At 44.7% G+C, this 26,791-nt stretch overlaps 1 protein-coding gene across 3 annotated transcripts in view; it reads left to right on the forward strand.

Annotated features, from left to right (window-relative positions):
- Positions 1-26,791, forward strand: part of LOC131410962 (aldehyde oxidase-like) — a 71,668-nt gene that overhangs the window by 11,322 nt on the left and 33,555 nt on the right. For all 3 annotated transcript variants that reach the window (XM_058549543.1, XM_058549544.1, XM_058549545.1), the window contains exons 6-20: positions 897-958; positions 5,346-5,435; positions 6,083-6,163; positions 6,761-6,905; positions 7,592-7,684; positions 9,191-9,342; positions 9,532-9,625; positions 11,010-11,119; positions 12,125-12,309; positions 13,310-13,472; positions 15,142-15,234; positions 19,641-19,810; positions 20,152-20,278; positions 22,997-23,119; positions 26,387-26,483. In XM_058549543.1, the coding sequence (XP_058405526.1) occupies positions 897-958; positions 5,346-5,435; positions 6,083-6,163; positions 6,761-6,905; positions 7,592-7,684; positions 9,191-9,342; positions 9,532-9,625; positions 11,010-11,119; positions 12,125-12,309; positions 13,310-13,472; positions 15,142-15,234; positions 19,641-19,810; positions 20,152-20,278; positions 22,997-23,119; positions 26,387-26,483 (1,785 nt within the window). The remainder of the gene's footprint in view (positions 1-896; positions 959-5,345; positions 5,436-6,082; positions 6,164-6,760; positions 6,906-7,591; positions 7,685-9,190; positions 9,343-9,531; positions 9,626-11,009; positions 11,120-12,124; positions 12,310-13,309; positions 13,473-15,141; positions 15,235-19,640; positions 19,811-20,151; positions 20,279-22,996; positions 23,120-26,386; positions 26,484-26,791) is intronic.

A 26,791-nucleotide genomic window follows, 5' to 3' on the forward strand; every position in this document is an offset into this window, starting at 1 on the left:
TCAATAACAAGATTCTAAACAATTTTTAGAAAGAATAGCCTCCCAAATCCTATTTCTGGTGAAACTCTCCATGGCTCTGTTTGTCTTTGTCTCCTGCCTCCCGAGGACCTTACTTCTCTGCTGGAGAACACGAGGCTAACGCCCATGTGCACAGGTCCTCCGCACGTGTTCCAGGGAAGACCAGAGCAGATGGAAATCGAAAGGAGAGACGCAGCACGTGAATCTCTGCCCGATTTCCTTTGGGTTTTATTATGCTTTTGATCTCATGACAGTTTAGGGTATGAACAAGTATTAAGGGGTTCTCAGGTTTTATGGTGCTTAAGACTTGCATGGGGAGTTTGTAAAGAATGAAATTTTCTGGGACCCAATCTCAGAGCACTTGCTTCAGTGGCCTTGTTTTTAAGTCAGACCCCAGATTTGGGGGTGGGAGGGAGAATGAGGGATATGAACCACTGTGAGAAAAACACTGGCCTGATTATTTAATGTAAATAAATTGTGTGCTCAGTTCCTTGCAAAGTTTAAAGTGATTACTTTTGCTGCTATATAATGCCTTTGATCTTTATATCGACTGAAGCTTAGCTCTTGAATGTGACTGTAGACCAAGAGTGTTCGGCTTGAAATCATTGCTATCTTTGAGCACCTGTCATGAGCAGAGGAACCCTAACCGTAACTGTTTACAAAGAGAAAGTACAAATAGCTGAGTTGTTAAAATCTACCTCAAGACTCCCAACCACATATCCCAAGGTGCTGATGGAAAAATCTGACTTGGTAGATTGGGTGGGCTGAAATGTCAACCAGGGCTTCCTTCTAGGATGGGGTCCTTGTTTCCATCATACATTTGGCAGGCTGTGCCTCTCTAGGTTACTCGAGTAACAGAGCTGGGTTTTCTCCTTCAGGTAACCTGTGCCGTTGCACTGGATACAGGCCCATAATTGACACGTGCAAGACTTTCTGTAAGGTAAGTAGACAGGAACGCGTTATTGAGTCTATTTTCCCCAATGAAACAGAACAGTGGGGGTCGTCAGGTGTGATAAGGGGAGCAGCCTTTGCTACTAGTACAGGGCTTCTGCTTCTCTCTAGGTCTGTAATGTTATTTGATCTTGGGCAGGGCGCTTACTCTCACTCATCGGGCTAGTCCCAGCAGGCACATAATGAGCCCCTAAGCGCTTTGATATGGGCTTGTTCCAAGAGGTGGTTCCCGATGTGTTTGTCGGGTCGGGTGCCTGCCCCGGTGCTCGTGCAGCCCTCTGTGCGTGCCCTGTCACAGCGCTGGTCACACTGTGCTGTAACTGCCCATTTGCTCCCCCATGTCTTCACCAGCCGGCGGGCTGCTGGACAGCAGAGGCTGTGCATCTCCAGGGCTGGTCACCATGCACCGATTGAGTAGCCACTCAGTCAGTATTTGTTGAATGAATAAATGAACAACTAACCTTGAAATGAGGGACATAAGATTGCACTTTGGAAGTTAAACTATGAAATCAGTACATCACAATTCAGAACCGAGAGATAATAATACTTTTTAATATTATTAATAAAATATTAAATATTATTCATATTAAGAACCAACTATTGTTAATATTTATTGCTATGTGCCTGGCTTTGTTATAAAATCTTTGCATGTTTTAATAATTTAATAATTATTTAATAATCAATGTTATTCAAAATTTCTTATAAGCTCAGACTTTTTTATTAGATGTTAGTTTCGTTATGTTTAAGTACACACGGCTCCCTTCATAACATTTAACAGTATTGATTCTGTATTGTTTCAGCGGATAGTCGCCTGTTTAATTTAATACTTATTAGAGGGGACTCTGCTTCCTGCCTGGGGTTAGCATTCCAACTCCATCCTCAGTAACTCACCCCAGAATGCCAGCTGCCTCCTAAGGCTGGGCCAGATGCCTTCCTGTAGGTGAGGGCAGGTGCCAGCCTTGAATCAAGACTTAGGCCAGGGAGGAGTGACATCGGCAAAATGGTGAAATAGGAGTTTTCTACCATCTTCCCCCCAAAGAATGCCAATTTTGACCATCACCCACGAAGGAGAGTCCGTTTATGGAAATCCAGGAGTCCAGCAGAGAAGTTTCAGCATGCCACTGGAGCCAAAAATCCAAGATTGTACACATTGAAGAGAGTAGAAGAACAGTTTCAGTTTATCTGTGTCATCCCTCCCCCAAGGTGCACAGCTTGGTGCCCAGAGAGACCTTCTCCACCCACGATTTCTCCCACAAGGGAAGTGAGAGTGTGTGAGTGAGTACCCAGCTACCCTGGCTGTGTGGGGCACTGCCAGAGAGGCTCACTTCCTTCTCACCCCATTCAGAACACCGAGGAGTGCTACACGACTAGGGGGCAGCAAGGGACTGGGAGAAGAGCAGCCTGGGCTCTTAGGGACATCAAAGGGCCCAAGATCCTACTAACCATGAGCTCAAGAAAAATCAGTAAGACAATTCGTGAACTAAATGAGAAGTTTAACTGAGAGATAGAAATAATAAAAAAGAACCAAACGGAAAGTCTGGAGATGACGTATACAGCTAATGAAATGAAGAACAAGGCAAGGATGCTCATTCTTGCCACTTCTATTCAACATAATACTGGAAGTCCTAGCCAAGTAATTAGGCAAGAAAAAGAAATAAAAGATATCCAAATGGGAAAGGAAGAAGTAAAATTGTCTCTATTTGCAGATGACATGATCTTATATATGGAAAACCCTAAAGACACCACCAGAAAAATTGTTAGAACTAATTAACAAATTCAGTAAAGTTGCAGGATATAAAACGAACATGCAAAAGTCCATTGTGTTTCTATACACTAACAATAAACTGTTGGAAAGAGAAATTAAGAAAACAATCCCATTTAGAATAGCATCAAAAACAATAAAATGCTTACGAACAAATTTAACCAAGGAGGTGAAAGACCTGTACACTGAAAACTACAGGACATTGATGAAAGAAATTGAGGAAGACACAACTAAATGGAAAGATATCCCATGTTAATGGATTGGAAGAATTAATATTGTTAAAATGTGGAAACTACCGAAAGTGATCTACAGATTCAATGCAGTCCCTAACAAAATTTCATCAGCATTTCTCACAGAAATAGAAAAAGCAATCCTGAAATTCATATGGAACCAAAAAGACCCCCAATAGCCAAAGCAATCTTGAGGAAGAACAAAGCTAGAGGCATCGCACTTCCTAATTTCAATGTACATTACAAAGCTATAGTAATCAAAACTGTGGCACTGGTGTAAAAACAGACCCATAGACCAATGGAACAGAACAGAGAGCCCATATATAAACCCACACATATGCAGTCGACTAATATTTGACAAAGGAGCCAAGAACACACAGGAAACAATAGTCTCTTCAATAAATGGTTTTTGGAAAACTGAATATGCACATGCAAAAGAATGAAATTGGACCATTATCTTATACCACTCACAAAAATGAACTCAAGATGGATTAAAGACTTAAATGTAAGATCTGAGATTATAAAACTCCTAAAACAAAGCACAGGGAAAGAACTTCTTGACATCAGTCTTGGCGATGATTTTTTTTGGATATGACAAACAGCACAAGCAACAAAAGGAAAAATAAACAAGTGGGACAAAATCAAACTAAAGAGCTTCTGCTCAGCAAAGGAAGCCATCAGCACAATGAAAAGGCAATCTACGGAACAGGAGAAAATATTTGCAAACAACGTATCTGATAAGGGGTTAATATCCAATTATATAAGGAACTCATGCATCTCAATAGCAAAAGCACAAGTAAATTGATTAAAAAATGGGCAAAGGGGGGCTGGCCCTGTGGCTTAGCGGTTAAGTGCACGCGCTCCGCTGCTGGTGGCCCGGGTTCGGATCCCGGGTGCGCGCCAACGCCCCACTTCTCCGGCCATGCTGAGGCCACGTCCCACATACAGCAAGTGGAAGGATGTGTGGCTATGACATGTAGCTATCTTCTGGGGCTTTGGGGGGGTGGGGAATAAATAAATAAATAAATAATTATAAAAAAAAAATGGGCAAAGAGGTCAATCCGATGGCGTAGTGGGCGAGTTTGTGTGCTCTGCTTCCGTAGCCCAGGGTTCGCAGGTTCGGATCCCGGGTGTGGACCTACGCACTGCTTGTCAAGCCATGCTATGGCAGGCGCCCACATATAAAGTAGAGGAAGATGGCCATGGATGTTAGCCCAGGGCCAATTTTCCTCAGCAAAAGAGGAGGATTGGCAACAGATGTTAGCTCAGGGCTAATCTTCCTCACCAAAAAATAAAGAAAAAGAAAATGGGCAAAGAATCTGAATAGACATTTTCCAAAGAAGACATACAAATGCTCAACAGGTACATGGAAAGGTGCTCAACATCACTAATCGTCAGAGAAATCAAAACCACAATGAGATACCACCTTAGATCTGTTAGAATGGCTATTAGAAAAACAAGTGTTGGCCAGGATATGGAGAAAAGGTTACCCTCATGCACTGTTGGTGGGAATGTAAAATGGTGCAGCCTCTATGGAAAACAGTATGGAGGTTCCTCAAAAAGTTAAAAATAGAACCACCATAGGATCCAGCAATCCCACTTCTGGGTATATATCTGATGGAAATGATATCAGGATCTCAAAGAGAGATCTTCATTGCAGCGTTATTCCCAATAGCCAAGATATGGAAATAACTTAAGTGTCCATGGACGGATGAATGGATTAAGATGTGTGTGTACATAGATATATATATACACACATATATATAAAGATGTGTATATATATATTTATGGGTGTATATTTTTCAGCCATGAGAATGTGGGAAATCCTGCCATTTGTAACAACATAGATGAATCTAGAGGACATTATCCTAAGTGAAATTTGCCAGATAGAGAAAGACAAATACTGTATGATCTCACTTATATGTGGAATGGAAAAAAGAAAAAAAAAAGTTGAACTTATAAAAACAGAGGGTATAAATGGAGGTTACCAGGGACTGGGGCCTGGGGGCTGGGGGTAATGAGGAGATGCTGGTCCAGGGGTACAAACCTTCAGTTATAAGATGAATAAGCTCTGGGGATCTAATTTACAGCATGGTGATGGTGACTATAGTTAATAATACTGTGTTGTGTAGTTGAAATTTGCTAAGAGAGTAGACCTTAAGTGTTCTCACCATACACACACACACAAATGGTGACTATGTGAGGTGATGGATGTGTTAATTAACCTGATTATGGTAATCACTTAACAAAATATACATGTACCAAATACGTTGTACACTTGAAATATATACAATTTTATTTGTCAATTATACCTCAACAAAGCTGAAAAAATACTTGGTAGAATCAGCAATAAATTCTGGGTTATTTGTTTTTTTACCCTCTAGACTTCCGGCTGCTGTCAGAGTAAAGAAAATGGGGTCTGCTGTTTGGATCAAGGAGTAAATGGAGTACCAGGATTCGAGGAAGGGAACGAGGTCAGTGAAGTGTAAGGTTTTTATGAGGCTTTCTCAGGACATGAGCACAGACCAGCTGACTTCTAGGAAGAGAAAGTGGCTGCCCAAGTTGACGAATGTGAGGTGCGCCAACATGTCCCCTTCCCATTCTCACCCATCTCCATGAAAGGAAAATCTGTCCTAACAACTTCATCCTTCGTTTGAGGTCAAGTACAGCTATCTATAGGAGAGAAAACACATTGATCCCTTCCTGTCTCTTAGTTTTTAAAAAAAGCCCTTTTCAAGTCTTTTTTCAAGGGCCAGAAGCAAAGTGGAGATGGTGGGGAAATGCAAGAGCAGGCAGAGGGAGTCGTGATAGGAGAGGTGGCGTTCAGGGAAACATTCTGGTTCTCAGCAGTGTCTGGTGCTGCTGCTGCCTTCTCTGCTTTCCCAGACTGCAGAGAGGAGTACAGGGGACTGAGGGCTGTGGAGGCCCATTGACGTCGGCACTGAGCTGCCAGTGACCAGGTCTGTGTTAGAGCCCTTGACCTAGAATCCAGGGGTTGTGGCTGGCCGGCTGCCTTTTTGTCTGTCTGCTGTATGTCTGTCTTCTTCTGACATTCCACAAAGGATTTAAAGTAGTTAGAGTTGCCTGATAACAATAACTCCTGGTTCTTTCTCTTTTTAAGACAAGTCCAAACCTCTTCCCAGAAGAGGAGTTTCTGCCATTGGATCCAACTCAGGAACTGATATTTCCTCCAGAGCTAATGGTAAGGAAAGCTGAGCTCGTCCTGGAGGAACTCATGGTGAAATACCAGGAAGGGTATTTACCTATGGATCCTCCCAAAGCTGACGGGCAAGTAGGTAATATCCATCTGCCATCCGTGGCCCAAGTTCTAGAGGATGGGACCGAGGCGGAGATGGGGGAATGAGGGTGGAGTCACCACGAGGGGACAGTTGACTGTAAGAAGCAGCAGATAGTATCTGTAAAAAATGTCATGATGACACCACAGCATTTGTAGCTGTAGACATGTTTTCTACTTCCAGTTTTGCTGAAGTTTATTCTTCCACAGAGTGATTTGACAAAATTAAACATGTTAAAATATTTTTAAACATTGAAATGAGTTCCTTTGAGATATAAAAACACCAAAGGGAGACGCATGAAAACAGTCTCCAGAAGGAGGCAATTGTTGTCATACTTTGAATTTGAACTCTGATTCCGAGTAAAGCTCTACTTTTTGGTCACTTTTATTTTATTTTTTTTTATAAGATCTCCATTTCCTTTCTCTGTTCCCATGAAGATAGAGCAGAAACAGGTGGCAATGTTGTCACGAGATTATCTTGAATCCCTCTTGCTTTTTCAATAGATAATGGCTGAGAAACAACCACAAAGGACCAGGGTTTTTAGTGGAGATAGAATGACATGGATTTCTCCAGTGACCCTGAAGGAACTTCTGGAAGCTAAAGTCAAGTATCCCCAGGCCCCTGTTGTCATGGGGAACACCTCTGTGGGTATGTGGAACCCCAGGGACCTCTTAGGAGGAAACTGAGGAAAAGGCCTTTGGGGGAAAGAACCTCACATATGCATGTTCTCAGGAAAAGCAGTCAGAAATAGCACTGTCAACCGTTTAGACTTGACTTCCTCAAGACAGTGACATTGCTCAGGAGACTTTCACAGCTCCCATTACATGAGTGAATTCCTGTTGCCCCTAATCAGAGCACTGTGCAGAGTGACCCCAGGAGGCTGCTCCATCACAGCTCAGAAACAGCAGTTCCAGTGACAGCTGTCCTGGTTTCCGTGTGGAGACGGATCTGGGCTCATGATTGAAACTGCTCTTTGTTTCCTTTCTTGGTGGGGGTGTCTCAATAGGCATGACACGATTTTCCTAAGCTGCAGTTATAAGATCTTTGTGTTGTGTTTGTTGTAAACTCAGTTTGACGCCTACTTCTTTGAGGAGTCTTCTAGAGTCTTTCCAAAGAGAATTTGAGTAAGCCACAAGTTGTCTTGGACTTGTCAGGCAAGTTGTAAAGCTGACAAGTCCAAAGAGTCCCCTAAGGTTAGTGAAAGTCCACCTGCTCATTTTCTGTGTGTGTGATTGGGCAACGAACAGACCAATAGAAAGATATGTAATTTTTGTATGTTTAAAGATATCACTTTTAATCACAATTTCAAATTTTATTTTTTTCTAATCCTTTAGGGCCTGACATGAAATTTAAAGGTGTCTTTCACCCAGTTATAATTTCTCCTGATAGAATTGAAGAACTGAGTGTTGTAAACTATGCAGATAATGGTGAGTTCTCGTGGTCCCTGTTTTCTTAGTTAAAATGTGTTAATCAATTTATTTCCTTTGCCCAGCAGACAAGCAGAAGAAGAATTATTCCTAATTGTAATATACAGAGAGATTCTCTTCTTATAAGAATGAGAACATTCTGGAGGAGGCTCAGGGGAGAATTCTCTAGAGTTATATGAGTTACTAATCATCTGAATAGTCTAGGATTTTAGTGAAGAACATTTTATGTCTTCCCTATCAGAGAAATGTAAGAACTAGTCAAGGAAGGGTACTGTGCTGAGTGCTGAATAGAAGATACAGAGGAGTGGAACACAGTCTTTGTTCTCCAGAGGCACAGTAGTAAGCAAAGCAAGTTTATGCATTAAGCAGCTTCCAGACTGGCTTGTCCATTCCCACAAAGGAAACTGATTTAATGGCAATGACGAGAAGTAAGATAAATGTGGGTGTGGAGTCCTGCTCTGGAGTCTAATTCTTGACTATGTCATGTATTAGCTGTAAGAACTTAGTCAAGTTCTGAATTTCAGTTTCTTCATCTGCAAAATGGGGCAATTATTTCAAACGTTTCTTAGGATTCAGGGAGATTCTGTGAAGCATTGAGCATAGTGCTTGAACAGTGACTGCTCAAAAAATTTAGCCTCCATCACCTCCATCACTGTCACCACCACTACCATCACCTCCACTACCACCAGTATCACCATTACCACCATCACCATCGCCACTGCCTCCATCAATGCCACTACCTCCATCGCCATCACCACTACCTCCGTCAATATCACCACCACCTCCATCACCACCACTACCTCCATAACCATCACCACCAGCTCTTCCATCACCACCACCACCATCACCACCACCTCCATCAATACCACTACCTCCGTCACGATCACCACCATCACCATCACTACCACCACCACTTCCATCATCACCACCATCACCCTCACCACCCCCTCCATCAACATCCCCACCACCTCCATCACCACCACTACCTCCATCACCAGCACCTCCATCAACATCCCCACCACCTCCATCACAACCACTACCTCCATCACCACCACCTCCATCAACATTACCACCACCTCTATCAACATCACTACCACCTCCATCACCACCATTACCTCCATCACCACCACCACTAGCTCTTCCATCACCACCATCACTTCCATCACCACCATATCCATCACCACCACCACTTCTATCATCACCACCACCACCACCACCTCCATCAACACCATCACCACCATCACCATCACCACCACCTCTTCCATCACCACCACCACCATCACCACCATCACTTCCATCACCACCACCACCATCACCAACAACACTTCCACCATCACCAACAACAATTCCACCATCACCACCACCATCACCGTTACCATCATCACCACCAATAAGCAGGGCAGCATGTATCCAGCATAAAGATCCCCTGTCTGTGGCTTTGCTCTAATGGATATTTCCAGGTCAGCAGTCATCACTTTGCATTATTTACACATGAATTCATTTCAGGGCTGACCTTAGGTGCTGGCCTCAGCCTGGCTCAGGTGAAGGACATCCTGGCTGAAGTGATCCAGAAGCTACCAGAGGAGAAGACGCAGACGTACCATGCTCTCTTGAAGCATTTAGGAACTCTGGCCGGATCCCAGATCAGGAACATGGCTGTATGTATTTGGCTACAGTAGACTCTGGTGTGCATTCCTTGGGTGACTGTCTCTGACAAATCATGACATTTTCATTATTTTGGGACAGGCAAAAAGATAGTTCTCCAAAGCCTTGATTAATCCTTGTTTGATCACTTGTGGTTTTATAATTATACCACTGTTGTGAAAATAACTCATTATTTTAAAAAGTCTTTAGGGGGCCACATCGTGAGTAGGCATCTGGATTCAGATCTGAATCCCCTCCTGGCCGTGGGCAACTGTACCCTCAACTTGCTGTCAAAAGGTGAGTGACAGTTCCTTCTTAGGGATTATTAAACCTGCTCCTCCTAGCCCTTTTTCTCTCTGGGGAGGCAGGAGGCCCAGTTTTGAAAATGACTATTGTTTATAATATTGATGATTCTCTCTGCCTCTCTGGATGCTGGAACGTTGGTCAGCCTGGTCCTAATTATACACACTCCCAATGTCTTCATCCTCTTCTTTTTGAGGCCTGGTGCTAGAAGCTTTCCCATCCTGGTCACCCTACATTGACCGTGCTTGCGATGTGCGTGTCCCAATGTGATCTGAGTAGTGGAGAGAACTAGAGGCTACTGAGAACCACTGGGGCCTTTGTTGAAGACTCTCTCCAGGGAGTACTGGAGTGTTGTGGCACCCAAATCATGCTGTGTGCTCATCCTCAATTGGTCATTGATGGAAGCCTACAGACCTTTTTCTGTTGAACAATGGTTGGGCTTCATTCTATATTTATTTACTTGAGTTTTGTTTTTGAAGCTAAATCCAGAATATAATTTATCACTCTTATTACAACTTAGTTAACAGTTATTAGGAAGTCTTAATTGGTCCTCCATACATCTCTTTTTATTTTCATTTAAAAACATGGACTAGCTTTCTATTACCTGCATTGTTAAATACCTCCTCTTCATATCATCTAAACCACAAAATTCTCTTAAAGAGGAAGATTTGCATTCAGACTTATAAATTTAAATAACATCCCTTTAAAAAAAATCATATAATGAGAAATAGGTTTTGTGATGTGAATATAAACATCAAAAGCTTCTCAGCTTTCATCCCAAAGTCATATTTTGTTATAGCTTTAAATGGTTCCCCTCAATATATTGATTAAAAAACAGAAATTTTTTAGTTGATGAAAAAGCTTGTAAACAAATAAGACAGCTCCTCACTAGTATAAAAATTCATTAAAGGCAATTTATTTATCCACTACTGTACCTAGTAGGGTTTCTGGTTATAAACAATAAATGTTTGTTGAATGACTTAATCAGAATATTAAAAGGAATGTATATTAAAAGGAATGTTAATATCTACTCCCTAATTGTAAAGCTCAAAATGAATTGTGCTGTTCAGGAAGAGGACTGCTCAGGTCCTATTCTACTGACCTCCGGGCTACTCTGCTAGGTATTTTTATTTAAAAGCAAGCAAAGACAGGAAAAAAAAAAAAAAAGGTAGGACCTCGACTGGAGGAGACACTGTAAGGTGCCATCGCAGGTGAGTGATCAGTGAGCATAGGAAGAGCGCGCCCTTTCCCAAACAGTGAGGTTCCTCAGGTATTTGGTAGGATACCAAATTTGGTAGGATACCAAAACTTCCAAAGTTTTGGAAGTTTGATTGTTTAATAGAACAGATTCCAGGAGAGGTGTCGTTTCTTGCCACAGAAGGAGAACGGCAGATTCCTTTAAATGAGCAGTTTCTCAGAAAATGCCCCAGTGCGGATCTTAAGCCTGAAGAAATCTTGGTCTCAGTGAACATCCCCTACTCGAGGAAGGTGAGAGTGTCCTTTCAATTTCTTGGTTTTACCTGTGAGCCTGAGGCTGTTAATTCCAACACATGGGGTTCAGAGAAGGCGTTGAGTGTTTACAGGTGAGATTCCGAGGACTTGTGAGTAGTCACTTTTCACTTGTGTTATGCATCATTCCCGGAATCAGGAGACCTTTGTCTCTGCCGTCTCCTCTCTCTCCTTCTCTATCCCTCTCTCTCTCTCTGTCTCCCCTCCCCAAACCCAAACTCAAAAGTTACTTTCTTACAGATTTTTAAAAATTCTTTGTCCCATGAAGCTTGTTCCTAAATAAGATTAGAAAGTATACTTCTACCTATATCTTGGGGTTTGAAAGAAGCTAAGAAAATACGTTTACAATAGAATTTAGTGGAAAGAAGAAGGGCTTGGAGTCAGACTGAAAATTGAATGTTGGTGTCCAGATCCACTGTGACCCTGAACTAATTACTGAATCCCTCCGAGCAGTAGAGTCCTCGTCTGGGACATGGGGATAATCCAGCCAGCCTCGGAGGGGTATTAGTCTGCTAGGGCTGCCATAATAAAGAACCAGAGACTGGGGGCTTAAACAGCAGAGATTTATTTTCTCACGATTCTAGAGGCTAGAAGTCTGATATCAAGGTGTTGACAGGGTTGGGTTCTCTGAGGCCTCTCTTCTTGGCTTGTGGGTGATCATCTTCTCCCTGTGTCCTCACAGGGTCTCTCTCTGTTCATGCCAGTGTCCAAATTTCCTCTTCTTATGGGGACACCACCATGTTGGATTAGTACCCACCCTAATGACCTCATTTTTACTTAATTACCTCTTTAAGGACCCTGTCTCTAAATATAGCCACATTCTGAGGTACTAGGGGTTAGGGCTTCAACATATGATTGGGGAGGGCACAATTCAGCCCATAACAGGGAGTGTGACAAGGACATATGAGGCCACACATGTAAACTGCCCAGTGCATAGTTGTCACTCTTGTGTTTCTACATGTGCCACTTGACTTGTGCTTTCAGTGGGAATTTGTGTCAGCCTTCCGACAAGCCCAGCGGCAGCAGAATGCGCTCGCGATAGTCAATTCGGGAATGAGAGTCTTTTTTGGAGAAGGAGATGGCGTCATTAGGGAGTTATCCATCGCATACGGAGGCGTGGGTCCAACCACCGTCTGTGCAAAGAATTCCTGCCAGAAACTCATCGGAAGGTATGGCGTCGTGCCCTGAGACTCCAAGTAACGGAGCAGCTCATTTTGTGGTGACGTACAATTACAAGAGAAAAGTGCCTACTACCTCTTTATTTAATGGCGTGGAATTCCAATAAGATTTCATGATTATTTCCATGTGTATTGATTTTAGTGATTCCTGAAGTGGGCATCATATAGTGTGTGTGTGTGCATGGGGCGGTATATGTGAAAGAGAGAGAGTGAGGGAGAGAGAAAGAGAGAGCAAGAGCCCATCTCCCAGTAGTACATGGACATGGTAAGCAAAATGAGTAAATTTTCATTCTTTACCATGAGAGAATGATTAGCCATGATGAAAAATTGATCATGGGAGTTTGTTTTTATAATAAATGGCTAAATGCATTTGCTTACCTGACTTTTTGTTTCTATAGATGATACTAATAGCTGATATTTCTCAAGCATTTCCCAGGTATCATTTACCATTTGAGACATAATAGAGAACAATGGTTAAAAGCATGAACTTGAGTGAGCCAAACGCCAGGGTCCAAAGCTCAGTTCAACGTCTATTATTTACGTGATCTCAATCAGCTTGCTTGACTCAGATTCCTTATCTGTAAAAGGGGGATAATCATCCCTACCTCATGGGCAGTTGAGGGGATTAAATGAATGGATACATATAAGGCCTAGTACAGAGCCTGGCACGCAGTATCGTTCTGGCATGTTCTGTAATGTGATACAGGGTCAGTTACTTCTGGCCTAAGGCCTCAACACGGGTTGTCCTTCCCTCCTCATGACCCCTCCTGAGGTGGGTTCTCCTATTATTCCCTTGCAGCTGAGGAAGTGGTGGGCGGGCCCAGGCCCGACGCCTTGAGAGGGTGACTGTGACTCGAGCTGGGGTTGCCCGACTGCGAAGCCTGTATTCTTATTTCCTTTGTTAAACTGTGGCTCTGTGTCTCACACGCTGGCTGAGCCTGTGAGGCAGGGAGTCCTGTCAGCCAGGAGTCTGCTCTTCTGACTCCCGCAGGCCCTGGAATGAAGAGATGCTGGACGCAGCTTGCAGGCTGCTTCTGGATGAAGTCTCCCTTCCAGCCGGGGCTCCGGGCGGAAAGGTGGAGTTCAAGAGGACTCTCATCGTCAGCTTCCTCTTCAAGTTCTACCTGAAGGTGTCACAGACTCTGAAGACGATGGTAAATGGAACTGACCGTGTATTAGCTTTCCCAGCACTGGGGACTCTGGTGATACCCAAGTGGAGGCAACGGCCCCCTGCCCAGTAGCTGTGGAATAGAAAAGACAACCCGAATTAGAAACCCGTGGACTCGCGGGGCTCCATCGGGCTGTCTGCTGATGGGTGTGAGTTTGGGGAAGAATTGCAAGTCGAGCACAGAGCTGTGCAGGATTCTGTTTAACGCCACTCAGTTATTTTGTTTCTTCCCTGTTGTGTGTCTAGATAGTATGCAGAAAACTTGTCATGATTTGAATATATGTTCCCTCAGTGAAGCCTTTCTTCCACTTGTGGAGGTTTTTACCTTCATGCCTTTGACGTTCTTCATTTCTCTCACCCATAAGATGATGACGGCAGCCCCTCCACAAGGTGACTGTGAAACCGGTCATCGTAGGAAAAGGGCTTCCTGTGGTCCCTAGTGCTTCAGAGGAACGTGATGAAGACCGCCTAGTAGTCATAATAATAATAGTAATCATGCAGGCATCCTTTTTCTGGTCTCCCTTATGACAAACGACTAGAGTTACAAGATAGTTGGCTAGGGAGGACACAACTAAAACACTTTCTCTGCATAAATTTGCTAGACCTACAGGGAACTTGAACCATATTGGCCTCATTAATCCCACCCTACAACCTGCCGACCAAAGTAGACTAGAAGCTGAGAACATTCCTCATGTGTATAGAAATCAGTATGATCAGTTCAAATAAGAGGCACAAAGCTCTCTCTTATCCTTGCTTCTGAATGTATCTTCTCATTACAGCTGAGAACAACTAAGAATCAGAAGGGTTTCATCAAATCTTTGAGAATAGAGGCTTGAAATCATATATAAGTGACATATTGTCACCATGTAATCAAAAGAGAAAAATAAAGCCAATCGTAGACTCCTCCAATGAATCGCAAACTAATACACTTTCTTGGGTGAATCAAGTGTATATCACTTAAAGCTTCCACCTTGTCGTCTTGTACCTTCAATTCAGCTTCCTCTAGTCACTACTCCTCTGTTATTAAAAATAATGTTTGTTGGCTTTAATTTTCTATTAAAATTTTAAAATGTAAACAGTAACCATTAGGTGTCTTGGTTAAGGTCTAGTGGAAGGACTCAGATGACTCATTGCCCTCAGCCCTGAAAAGTGCTCCCCCTGGGCCCAGAACGCCACCTGCTGTGGGGCTGGGGAGGGGTGCAGCCCCTGCATGTCCCTTTTCCGGGGTTCGCCAGGTAGAGCAGAGTTTCGTGCTCATTGACAATGGTCTGCTTTGACTCTGACTTTTTTCTGGTTTATCCATTCTCTTCCTTTCCGCTTCATTTCCTTAGCGTCTATCTTCCTGTGTTATTGGTTTGTAAGTCTTCGAATCATTTAGGAAAGCACATGAGAAAATCATAAGAAACATAAAGATGTTGGAAGTCAGTGACCTACGTATTCACTTGGCTCTTCATCGTGTGCGGCCGTGTGTATGGACCTTCCCGAGTGTGTGGGTGCGGGAGCTGCTTGCACTTCCGGGGTTCTGAACTGGGCGAGATCTTACTGAATGTCAGACTTCAGAGTAGAGCTGCTTGCTCAGAACCGTGCCAGCCTCGCTTCCGAGACCATTCTGGTACCGACGTATTTTAAATACCTACAACGGTTCTACTTTTCAGGACCCTGTTCACTATCCTGGCCTTGCAGACAAGTACGAGAGTGCGTTAGAAGATCTGCACTCCAGACATGACTGCGGTACCTTCAGGCTCCAGGTGAGTGGCTTCTGTGTTTTGAATTCAAGGGGCCTGGGCTGTGGCTCCTCCACCTGGACCTCCCACCTCTCTCTCAGTGATTCTCAAGCTTGGTAAACGCGAGCTCCTCTTCTGATGAACTCATCATTCATTAAAATTTCAAAATCAATGAAGAATTATGACTAAAGACAAAGCTACCAATGGTAAATTTTTTTAAAAAGTCTGTTTTGATCTTGAAGGCCGTGTGTTGTGTCCTGTGGCCTTGTACCACTGACATGCACGAGCTGGCTAGCTTGCCGCATGCCCTCTGCCCTTGGCACCGTAGAAGTCGGAGCACAAAGTCACTTCTGTGTCAGGGCCGTGGGGCTGCTTCGATTTCATTTTCAGAGGGGCAGAAAACACAGCCCTTGGAGGGTGATGAAAATGCAGTCAAGCTTTCTAAGCGAGCTGCTGGTTTACTTTGTGTGAGTGTGGAGACACTCTGCTCCCCCAGTCCCTATTCTCCAAGTATTTTTCCTGTGAGTTACATTTTAGAGGTGAAGCAAAGATAAGTTGTAAGAGCTATTTTCGAGCTCCCCAAATGAAAACTGACTATTACAGAGAATAGAAATCCTCGTAACTTTGAAGTGGAATTTTCTGCCACAACATCACAAACAGATCACCTGAAGTCATCCTGTTGGTAAACTGGATAAGACTCCAGGTGTTTTTTCTTAAAATTATTATCCAGAACCTTTACCTTGAGAGTTTTATTAAGTCTAGAACATGAAGAGGCTTTTTAAAACATCGGTTCATTGACTCTACTGTTGGATTTAGTGATGAAAGCTTACAGTATGTCGTAATGAACATTGAAGTTGGTGTACATCCCTTGAGGTTTTAGGTTCAGTATGTGCAAGAATTCAAATATGCCAAAGTCCATTGAAAGTGATCGTTTTGAAAGTTAAAAACAGCTGCCGTCTTCCCTGGTGGTCTGCAAAATACGGCGGCTGCAGCCTTCGGCTTATAAATCCCCTAACCCGGCCTTGACAATGGAGTAAGCTTCAGAAAGGAACAAGAACAAATTAATGGGCATTCACATCATCCAAAGAAAACTGATAATCTTCACATAGTTGATCATCTTAAAAGGGAGTCTGTTATTAGAGGTTGCAGTCAAAGTTTTGGAAGCAGTGTATCTCCCACACAGATGAGTTTCGTTTTTGTTTTTCCTGTGGTTTTCGCACACACGCAAATATCCACATTCCTAGAACAACTCCAACACTCACTATGAGCATTTTTTCCCCAAATAAATTCATTTGCTTTGAAAGAATTTTGACACAGCTCCAAGAGATCACCAGTTCGAGGAGACGACATTCTTTCTTCCATCGTATCTTTAGCCACAAACAAGCAGAAACAGGTAATCAAGCACAGCCTCTTTCACCAGTAGATTCGTCACACTGACTGCAAAAATAAGGTGTTATATATCTTCAACTAAAATAATCAATTGCATATTTGGTAATAGAACAGAACAAAGTTATATTTTGGTATTTTTCTTCAATCTTTTGGCAGGCCTCTCACAGCAATGTTTCAGAAGGCTTTTTTTCGATGTGATGATGTGTTTCATTATTTATAGTAAAAAGTATTACATCGTAGAAAACTTCCAGAGCCTTTATAGAAACTTAGGCGTGTGTTTCCTTAGTGTCTAAGCTTATGCATTACTTGGAATTTTGCTCTTCAGGATGGAAAAAGCTTCTTAGGAATTTAAAAAACAATGTGGGTGATTTTTCATTCAAATGTTGTTCAAGTTGAGAGCCCAAAAAGGCATCAGAACACAGCGCTTTGTGGGTATTTTATGGAGGGAGTCCATCCCTACCATCGGGAACAGAGGAAACCATATCTCATGGAGTCCTCGTACATTTGTTTTCTTTTGATCACTGTCTCAGCTCCTCAAAGGAGAGGGAGAAGAGACCTGCTGGGGCACTTGGTCTTGAGGACAAAGCAATGAGCTGTGTCACTGGAGCTGGTGGGGCTGGGCTGCTGCAAATCCTTGTCTGTGCCTGAACCCCAGTGTGCAAAATTTTCTCTCATTTTCCCTATTTCCCTACATTCATGGCCAATATCTCCCTTTATTTAATGGTGCCTGGGCCAGGTTCTAAATTATTTTTCTTGGTAATCTTCTGCTTTTTTTAATAAAGTTGGGAGGAACACAACAACCAAAAAAACTTAGCCCTCCTTTTTTATGCATTGTATTATAGTAAGCACAAAATTGAAGTTCCCATTTAGATGAAACAAATATGGGATCAAAACAATAAATGTTAACAATAAGTGTATACTTTACTGTGAAATAGTAAATTTTGTATGAAATAGGAATAAGTTTAGAGCATCCTACACATGTGTCTTATGCCAAGTTAATTTTAGAAATGACTGTACGTTCTGCATATAATTGTCAGTCAAAATTTCGCTATTTTACTTCTTGTCATTTATATTATGAAAACAGTAGTTTTTTTTTCATTTTCCAAATAACCAGCAAACGTGCTGAACATGTGTTCGAAGCACACGTGCCACTCTCCTTTCCCTCCTTGTGGTCCAGGCCCGCCCCCTGCCTGGAGACCCTCTGATCTGTCTCAAGCAGAAGCTTGGTTCTGTGAGTCCCTGAGCTGGGCTGGCAGTGAGTGAGGACCACTCTTCTCGGTCCCGTGAGCAGCAGCAGGCATCAGAGAAGTGTGTTCTCACAGCTATCTTTAGTAACATTCCCCATCATAACCATGATGGCTCTCTTCCATTCGTGGTATTTGCTAAATTAAATCCAAATGTTCAGAAAGGAAAAGAAAGCAAAACACGTGCATGAGAAGAAAACTCGCTGGTTGGTCGTGGGACCCAGACAGTTAGGGTCTTCCCCTTCGATTCCACAGAGCAAGGGCCTCGGAGCACTTTCCTCGGACCAGGGTAGCTTTGACTCCGGAAAGTCGACAGCTGTGATTGAAATGACACACACTTTAGGTGGAATCAAGTGTCGCATTTATCGTCAGGATGTTCTGAATAGGCTTTCTCAAATTGCACATTCTGGCAATCAAATACAAAGATATTTATCTTTTTTCCTTAGATGCCTTAGTGATACTGAGTTGGAAGCAGGTCAGATTCTATGGCTTCTTCTCCCTCCCAAGTAAAGGTTTTAACCAGTATGTGTTCTGGTAATGACTTGTCCTGCCCTCCCTCCTGCTGTGTGATGTAGCCCTGCGCTGTGAGGCTCACCTCAAAGAACCAGTCCCTGCCTCTTCCAGGGCTCGGGGACCCGTGACCTGCAGGGTGGGGCAGCCGAGGGGGTGGGAAGGGGAGACCTCCCTAACTTTTTCCAGGCCTCACCTTGGCTGACCTACTGTGTGCTCCTCACCCCCAAGGCTTCCAGAGAAAGCCTCCGAGAGTCTGGCCTCGGCCCTAGGACCAAACGCAGTGCTGCGCCAGTGAGTCGTGGATGGGGCTGCTCAGCACTGCTTAGCAGGCAGCTCCTCGGGCAGAGCTCCAGGCCCAGAGCTGCCCTCTCCTTTCAGAGAGTAGCCCGTGGCTGCTTGGCTGGCAATTTTCCTGGAATTCCCACCTCCCACACTCCCAGCACCTGCCCCTTAGCATCCACAGCCTCCACCCTGGTGTCTGAACTTGGCCTATATCGTGTCTCTTAACCCCTTCTTTCTTCATACCTCCAATTCTTCTTCTCCCAATAACCAACCAACTAGGAAAGCTAACAACTCTCTCATTTGAAATACTGACATTATGTTTCTTAATTTCTACTTTGGTTAATGAAACATATTTAAGGTATTTACAGAACCAGTAGCAGCACATTTTACCCCATGGGTCTCTAAGAAAGAATAACATTAGTGAATCATTACTCAAAATGCATCTCCCTTTGGCTTTGTACTTTATCGGGGTTGTCCAAGTTATGAGTTTTACCAATTATATCTTAGACTTCTTCACTTAAAATAGAAAAAAAAAGCCTCTTCTGGTGGAAGACTTGTCCTCAATATTTTGTATAAACATAGTTGTGATATCATCATGCTCTGCTGTACATTATACAAACAGTAAAATAATCTTGATATTAAAATTTAAAGAAATACATGAGCATTAGCAAGAGGACATAGTCTTACATTATCAGGAAGAAAGATTTATATTCATTTACATACACAAATGGAATTGGCATCAGAGATGTGTGGCAAAAAGTGGGAAAAAAAGTGGGTCTATGTTCCAAAAAAGTGGGAAAAAAATAAGAACATCAAGGCTATACATCCCAGTTTCCTTACTGAATTATTGCAACAGGCTTATTGTTCTGGTGTTACTATTAATAGTGACTGTTTTCATTTGCAAAAGTCTTCTGGTTTGCATGTACATTATATAGCTGCCTTCTTATGGGAGATGTGCATAAAATGCTTGTCAAAATGATATGTTGGTTGTTGATTAAACAGAATGTAGGCCCAAAGCAGCTTCCTCAAGACCCAATTGGCCATCCCATCATGCATCTGTCTGGTATTAACCATGCCACGGGTGAAGCCATCTACTGTGATGACTTGCCAGCGGTGGAGCCGGAACTTTTCTTGAGTTTCGTAACAAGTTCAAGAGCTCATGCTAAGATTGTGTAAGTGATGCAGTTCTTACAATAGACGTTAATGATTGCCCTTTCGTCTAAGTCACGTTAGTGAGGAGTAATGGAATGAAGAGGATAAACTGTTTGTTGTGATATCCAATGCAGATTAGAGGTGAAATGGGATCGAAAGGTAGGCTTTGCTACAATGTGTCCCTCCATTGGATAACTTCATCGTCTCAGGAATTTTTCCCAATTGTCTGGCAGAAAACTGTCGTGAAGGGTTCTTAGACGCATCTTACCTCTCTCATGTCTGGTTCTCCAATGAAGCACGTGCTCCGGGGTCTTCGGCTGTGGGGCTGCTCTGAGGGGCCCTGCTCTGTGTTCTCCTCTAGGTCTGTTGATCTCTCAGAAGCTCTCAGCCTGCCGGGCGTGGTGGACGTCGTGACTGAGGAGCATCTTCGCGGCGTAAACTCCTTCTGCTTTCTAAGTAAACCTGAGAAACTTCTGGAAACAGGGGAGGTACTGCATTTTTGCTTTCTGTTTTAACAATACCTTCCTCCATTAAAGGCACTTCATGTTTTCTTAAAGATAGCATCGCGTTTGGCACATCATCAAGGATTCCAGCATTCTTTGAGTGCTTATCATAAAACACTATATTCTAATGTTGAATGAATACAAAGATATTCATTTTTCACCTGAGAAGTTGACTAGTTATATAACAGATATTTTGATGTTTTATATTTTCTAGCAGTAAGATAGTGTGCTGCTAACAAGGATGAAAGGATAAGTGAGGAGAGAATAACGGTAACTTTTATTTGCTAATCCCTCCCCTGAGAATCTCTCACCCTTGCCACAGTCTCAGTGTGTCCAAGTCCCAGGTCCAAAGTCAAGTGGCATCTCCACACGAAGACTTTCCTTTAACCCCGGAATTCTCCCTCCCTCTCTGGACTCCCTGACTCTTTCATCCATAGGGCCATGTATTCAGCAGGCGTTGTTAAAGTGAGTACCTACTATGGCTGGTCACTGTAGCTGAACGAGACCCATGTGGTCCTCGCCCTCACAGAGCTTAAAGTCTAAAGGAGAAGGCAAAGTGGACCTTTAATGCACTTTCTACCTGTGTGAAGCTACATGTTTATTCCTATGTCTTATATGTTTCCCCTACCTTGTCAGCTTCCTTGAGTGCGGGCCCGTGTCTGATTCATCAGTATGTTCCACACACTGCTTCCCACGTCTCGGGGTCGAGGGGTAAATGAGAGAGGAACAATGATAGCATTGTTGCCATTTGGAAGTTTGACATGACTGAGATTTTGGCTACTGTGTCTTAAGATATCAGAAAATGGGGCAGGGGCGGTTCAGCAGGTGTTCTGTGTAACTCAGACCTCTCAGTTCAGTGTGTGCCCACAAGAGCTCGTCATTTGAAACAGTCCCTACCTCTGGCTCTTGCTGGCAGACTTAGTTGATAGAAATGAAAGTTTGATGACTGAGAGTCTGAAGTCAAGGTTGAAACTCCCCTGAGGCAGGGCTGTGTGGCACTGGCAGAAGACAATGAGAATTCAGTTAACCAAACAAGCAAACCAGTCCAGGTCACACGACAGTACCTGCTCTCTGTGGTGTGGGTACATTGATTATGAGCATTTCAGGGCCTGTCTGTGTGCCAGATCACAGGGGCTAACCCTGAGAGCAGGAACAAAGCACTTGTGAATGATCGCCTTTGTTAGTTTAGTTCCCTTTTAACATTTGTCTATAGAACGTTATGCTTTTTAAAAATCTTTTCCTTGTAGAATTTTTTTTTTATTTTTCATGAGGAAGACTAGCCCTGAGCTAACATCTGTTGCCAATCCTCCTCTTTTTGCTGAGGAAGATTGGCCCTGAGTTAACATATGTGCCCATCTTCCTGTATTTTATGTGGGCTGCCTGCCACAGCATGGCTTGATAAGTGGTGTGTAGGTCCGCGTCCAGGATCCAAACCTGGGAACCCCAGCCGCCAAAGTGGAACGCGTGAACTTAACCACTACGCCACTGGGCCAGCCCTATCATTTTAGAAATTTTAAGCATACACAAAGTTAGAGAATAAAAGTACAATGAATCTCCATAGACCTATCTCCTAGCTTCAACAATTATGGACATTTTGCCATTCTTTTTCATTTATCTCCCACTGCTCCCACACACCCACATCCAGCAAACACACGTGTGTGTGTGCTGGATTTAACTTTTCTTACTACCATTTTTTTAGAGGATAAAACTACTATATGCTCTGGGCCAGCCTGGTGGCATAGTGGTTAGGTTCGCACAGACTGCTTTGGTGGACCGGGGTTTGCGGGTTTGGATCCCAGGCGCGCACTGATGCACCGCTTGTCAAGCCATGCTGTGGGGGTGTCTCATATAAAGTAGAGGAAGATGGGCACTGATGTTAGCTCAGGACTAATCTTGCTCACCGAAAAAACAAACATAAAAACTACTATATGCTGATTGTAGAAAACACTTGATACTCTAAAGTAGATTTAAAAAAATGAGTGAAGTTTCAATAGTGATCATGGGAAAAGGTGGGAGAAAGACTACACAGTCGTTGTGTCTTCTTCCAGGCCTGACTGTTTTCCCTTTCTGGAGCCTTCGTTTTGTTTTTTCCCATCAACGTTGGGCCCTGGTCCCCGTGTGAGCTCCGTGGCGCCCCCCTCACCTCAAGTGATATGCTGCAGGGGATGCTGTGTGTGGTCACGTCTTGGCTGCTGCCATCTTATGTCTCTTCTGAGCAGCACGGGCTATGCCACAGTCTGGGGCAGAGGGGGGCTCACCAGCAGTGCTGGGTTGTTGCTCTCTCCTTCCCTCGTCTCTGGAGGAGGTGGGCTGTGACGTCCTGGTCCTCTGTGTCCATAAGGGCAGAAGCTGCCGCTCAGAGTGGCCCTGCTCGTGGAGTGGCAGCCCCAGGTCAAGCCGAGGGACTGGCTGTCCCGGGCCAGTGGCCCTCAGCTGTCCCGTCTGCTCAGCCTGGAGCCTGAGTCTGCTGTGCTTCAGGCAGCATCACTCCTGCCCCTCTCAGCCACCGCTGCCCCGCAGAGACGTGAGCTCCCAGTGCCTGGGGTCAGCACCCTCTCCTGCCGAGGCCTGTGTGAACCTCGGCGCCATGGGCACAGGCCCGTGTGAAGGGTCGTTGACTGCGCGTCCAGCCCTGTGCTAGGCGGGAGGAAGGAGAGGACCTGGTGCCCGCCCCCCTGAGAACAAGGTCTTGCTGTGTCGCAGGTGTCCTGTGTGGGTCAGCTCGTCTGCGCCGTGATTGCGGATTCCGAGGTTCAGGCAAAGCGAGCCGCGAAGCGAGTGAAGATTGTCTACCAAGACTTGGAGCCGCTGATCCTAACTATCGAGGTGACCAGTTCAAGGGTGGGGCCGGAAGAGCAGATTTCAGTGGTGCATGGGGTAAAATGCATTTGGCTGCAGTAACAGGAAAGAAAACCTGACTCCAAGTGGCTTCCAAAACACAGGGGCTTTATGCGCCCCAAACTCTATCAGTGTTAGCAAGAAACCCCATTTTCTGCCTCTCCTCCCTGCTGCCCACGGTACAGGCTTTATCTCCTGTGGTCACAGGATGGCAGCCAGGAGCTTCCAGTTCATGTGCAGGAAGCAGGGAGAGCACTCTTGTCCCAGATTCCACGAGTCCTGAGATCCAGCCTCATCAGGCTCTCAGCGCACATGTCCATCTCTGACTTCATGACTGGCCAGGGGAGTGGAGGAGCTGTTGGTTACTGCTGGGGTCAGATTTCTGTGAGGTGCATGGGCTGTGTGGGGGAGTGGTGGAGACCCAAAGAGAAATCTGAGCCCCATTTGGAAGGGGGAAGGTGACACCCAGCAGTGTCCAGGACAGTGGACGCGCCCTGTGACTCTGTATTCACCTTCGCCCGGACTCTCTCAGGCACCCGGTGAGAACCAACAGGCTGCTCTGTGAAGCAGATATTGAAGGCACTATTTTTAGATCCTTCAATGCATATCTAAATGAGTGTGAGAAATAGATCCTATGATGCCTACAGATATTTTGGCAACTTTAACAAATTGGAGAATTGCATTTCCTGTTTCTTGGAAAAGAGTTAGAACTTTGTAAAGGTTTTCAGACTCATCTCCACGTACTGATGGAGTGTTTTTCTGTATACGTTTCATCGGTTCTTATGATTTACTAAGTAATAAGCATGTAGGTTGGGCAAGCAACATGAGTAGATTAGATTCGGCGCCTCCGGACCTGTGTCCCCTGGGCGTGCAATATTGTCTTCACAGCGGAATGAATAAGCTGTCTCTAGGTGACGAGCCTGGCCTGAGGGGGAAAGGAGGAGATGACTTGGCCAAGGTTAGGTCTCCAGGAGAGCTTGGCCTTGGGTGTGTTTCCTGTCGTGTCGCCTCATCCTAGGAACACAGTGTCTGTCTGGACACTGTCTGCAGTGTTTTACAATTAAAATAAGATCAGGTCGAGAAGACAAAGATAGAAGTTTAGCTGGAGGGAGAGAGTGATGAGGCCTTCCAGATGTTCCTGGCCGGTTTCAAATTGGAACTTTCTGTTCCCTTCTCAGACCCTTGTCACTCACACGTTGCCTGCTGTGCTTGCTTACCTTACACGCTCCTTCCCCAACACTGTGTTTTAGAGTTAGAGTTACTTCCTCATAGGAAATTGCTTACATCATGCTTCAGCAGAAATTTTGTTTGTAATCCTCTGCCCAATTCCAGTGGCTAAACATCTTCTGTTTCCTCACCTCACCTTCCAGCCAAATAAAATTCCACATAAGCACATTGATACCACTCTCTTCCCGCCCTCCCCAGCTCCAGCCAGCAGATGTCTAATTGTCTGCCGGAGAATGCCAGCCTTGCACATCGTGGAGAAGAGCTGCCTCCTGTTTTCATCAGAGGCTCAGCTCTCCAAGGTCAATCGTCTGGATCAGACTGGATTTAATCGAAGTTTATAGCAGGCCAATATGGCCAGCTACTACACACTACAGTTCTTCTACACTTTCCTGACCAAGAAGTACTCAGGAAATTGCCTCAAAGTTACTCAAAGAGCAAGCAGCAAGGGAAGTGGCAAAAGATTAAGCTTTTAGAAATAGGATTTATAGAACTTAACTTCTCTTTTCAACCTGGAATATCTGGGTCTTAGATTAATAAGAAAATCATATGAATTGATTCCAGGTGGAAGTGTGTTATCAGTCAAAACAGGGTAAAAACACTGTATCTCTGTCGCTGTCACTAAGGTTTAGCCTAGCTCATGCTTTAGAGCTTTCAGAGTTTGCGTGGGGAAACACTATCAAAACTCTTGGCTCAAGGGGTCAGGCTGACCACCATGGTGAGAGAAGTGTGCTCCTGACCAGACTCTCTCATCACTCATCACGATCGACAACATGACCATAGCTAAGCCCTGTACAGAGCCCGCTGTGTGGGTGCACGTTCTAAGCAGGCTTCGTGCATTAATTCACTAAGTGCTCCCAACAATCCTATGAGGTAAAAACTGTTATCCCCATCTGATCAGGAACCAAAAGACAGGGTTACCCAAGGTCACACAACTAGTCAGTAATGGAAGCAATCAGCAAACACTCCATTAAAGAACCTGGGCCCATGGTGGTAAAAACAAACCAGCCCACTTTTTGAACAGAGGAAATGGCAGGATGACAATAGAACATCCCTGTAGTATGTCGATAGGTCTAGACACCTACTGGTGGCCACAGGGAACCAGAGTTTGCAGAATCCTTAGGTGCCAGCAGGTTGGAATTTCATGGGTTGACAATAATCCGTGGTGGACAATGCTGACGGGAGCTGGCGAGTCACGTTTGCCTGTGGACACAGGGATTGCAGCAAGATAATTCCTGGGGATGGGGAAGAAAACCAACCTAGAGGACTGTAGCTACGTCCCTGATGATGTGTGCCCACCACTGACCCCCTTCACTGGGCACCCAGGGGAAGCCGGTAGGATCCAGTGTATAAGTGGATTTGTGGTACCCACGCTGGGCTTGTAATGGAATCATACTTCCAGGGCTGGAGGTCTCCCTGCTGCCCTGTGCTCATCTCCCCAAAGGAGGAGCATGGGGCTGGCAGGCAGGGCAGCCATGATCCTTATCACTCGAGTGTCTTCAGCTAGCATTGATGGAGCACCTACTATATGCCGTGCAAGCTCTGGACGTGCCTCGTTTCATCCTCCTGACAACCCTAGTTGAGCTCTGTGCCCAACTTTTCCTCCCTGTACAGATGAGGCTCAGAGAGGGGAAGCAGGAGGCCCACGGTCAAAGAGCTGGAAATGGAGAAGATGGACCCACTCCACCGGACCCAGGGCTCAGGCTCTAAACCCCTGCTGCGCGGCCTCGCTGCATACAGTGGTTGTGGAATGAAGAGAATAGGCTGCCTGCACAGTCCTAGTTCCCTTCTGGGACCACCTGGGTGCCGGGTTCTCTCTGAGCGTGTGTGTTCTCAGTCAGTGGGGACATTTGTGTCTGCTCCGCGGGGCGTCTCTCTGAAGCCTGGTTCTTGGCTCAGCCCCTGGGGTCACGCAGAAAGCACGGGGGATCGCAGAGCAGGAAGACAAATGCTGCGCAGGCGCAGAGGATGGCTCCTGCCCTAGGGCCGGATCTGCTGCCCAGGTGGCCTCACTTTTCTGTTCTCTTCCAGGAAGCTATCCAGCACAACTCCTTCTTCGAGGAAGAAAGGAAACTGGAATGTGGAAATGTTGATGAAGCATTTAAAGTGGTTGATCAAATCCTTGAAGGTAAAACTATCTGAAAAAAAGGATGAGGGGGAAGCACCCCTGGGAAGCCTTCTGAGCATGTCTAGCTTAATGCCTTTGCCTTCTAGAATTCAGCTCGGAAACAGGCACCTCCTTCACAGAACTGTTCCCCTCTGTTGTGTGCATGTGTGTGCTTAGGAGTGTGTGTGTCTGTGTGTGAAGAGCTCAGCAGAGAGGCGAGGTGGGAGGCCCAGGCCTTGCCCATGGCCACCCCCTGTGCTGGCCACCTGCCCCACTGCGGCCCCAGTTGTTATACAGATGTTGTCTCTTCCTGTTCACAGTCACCCTGC

This window comes from Diceros bicornis, chromosome 10, assembly GCF_020826845.1.
Source record: "Diceros bicornis minor isolate mBicDic1 chromosome 10, mDicBic1.mat.cur, whole genome shotgun sequence".
In the NCBI taxonomy this organism is placed as follows: domain Eukaryota; kingdom Metazoa; phylum Chordata; class Mammalia; order Perissodactyla; family Rhinocerotidae; genus Diceros; species Diceros bicornis.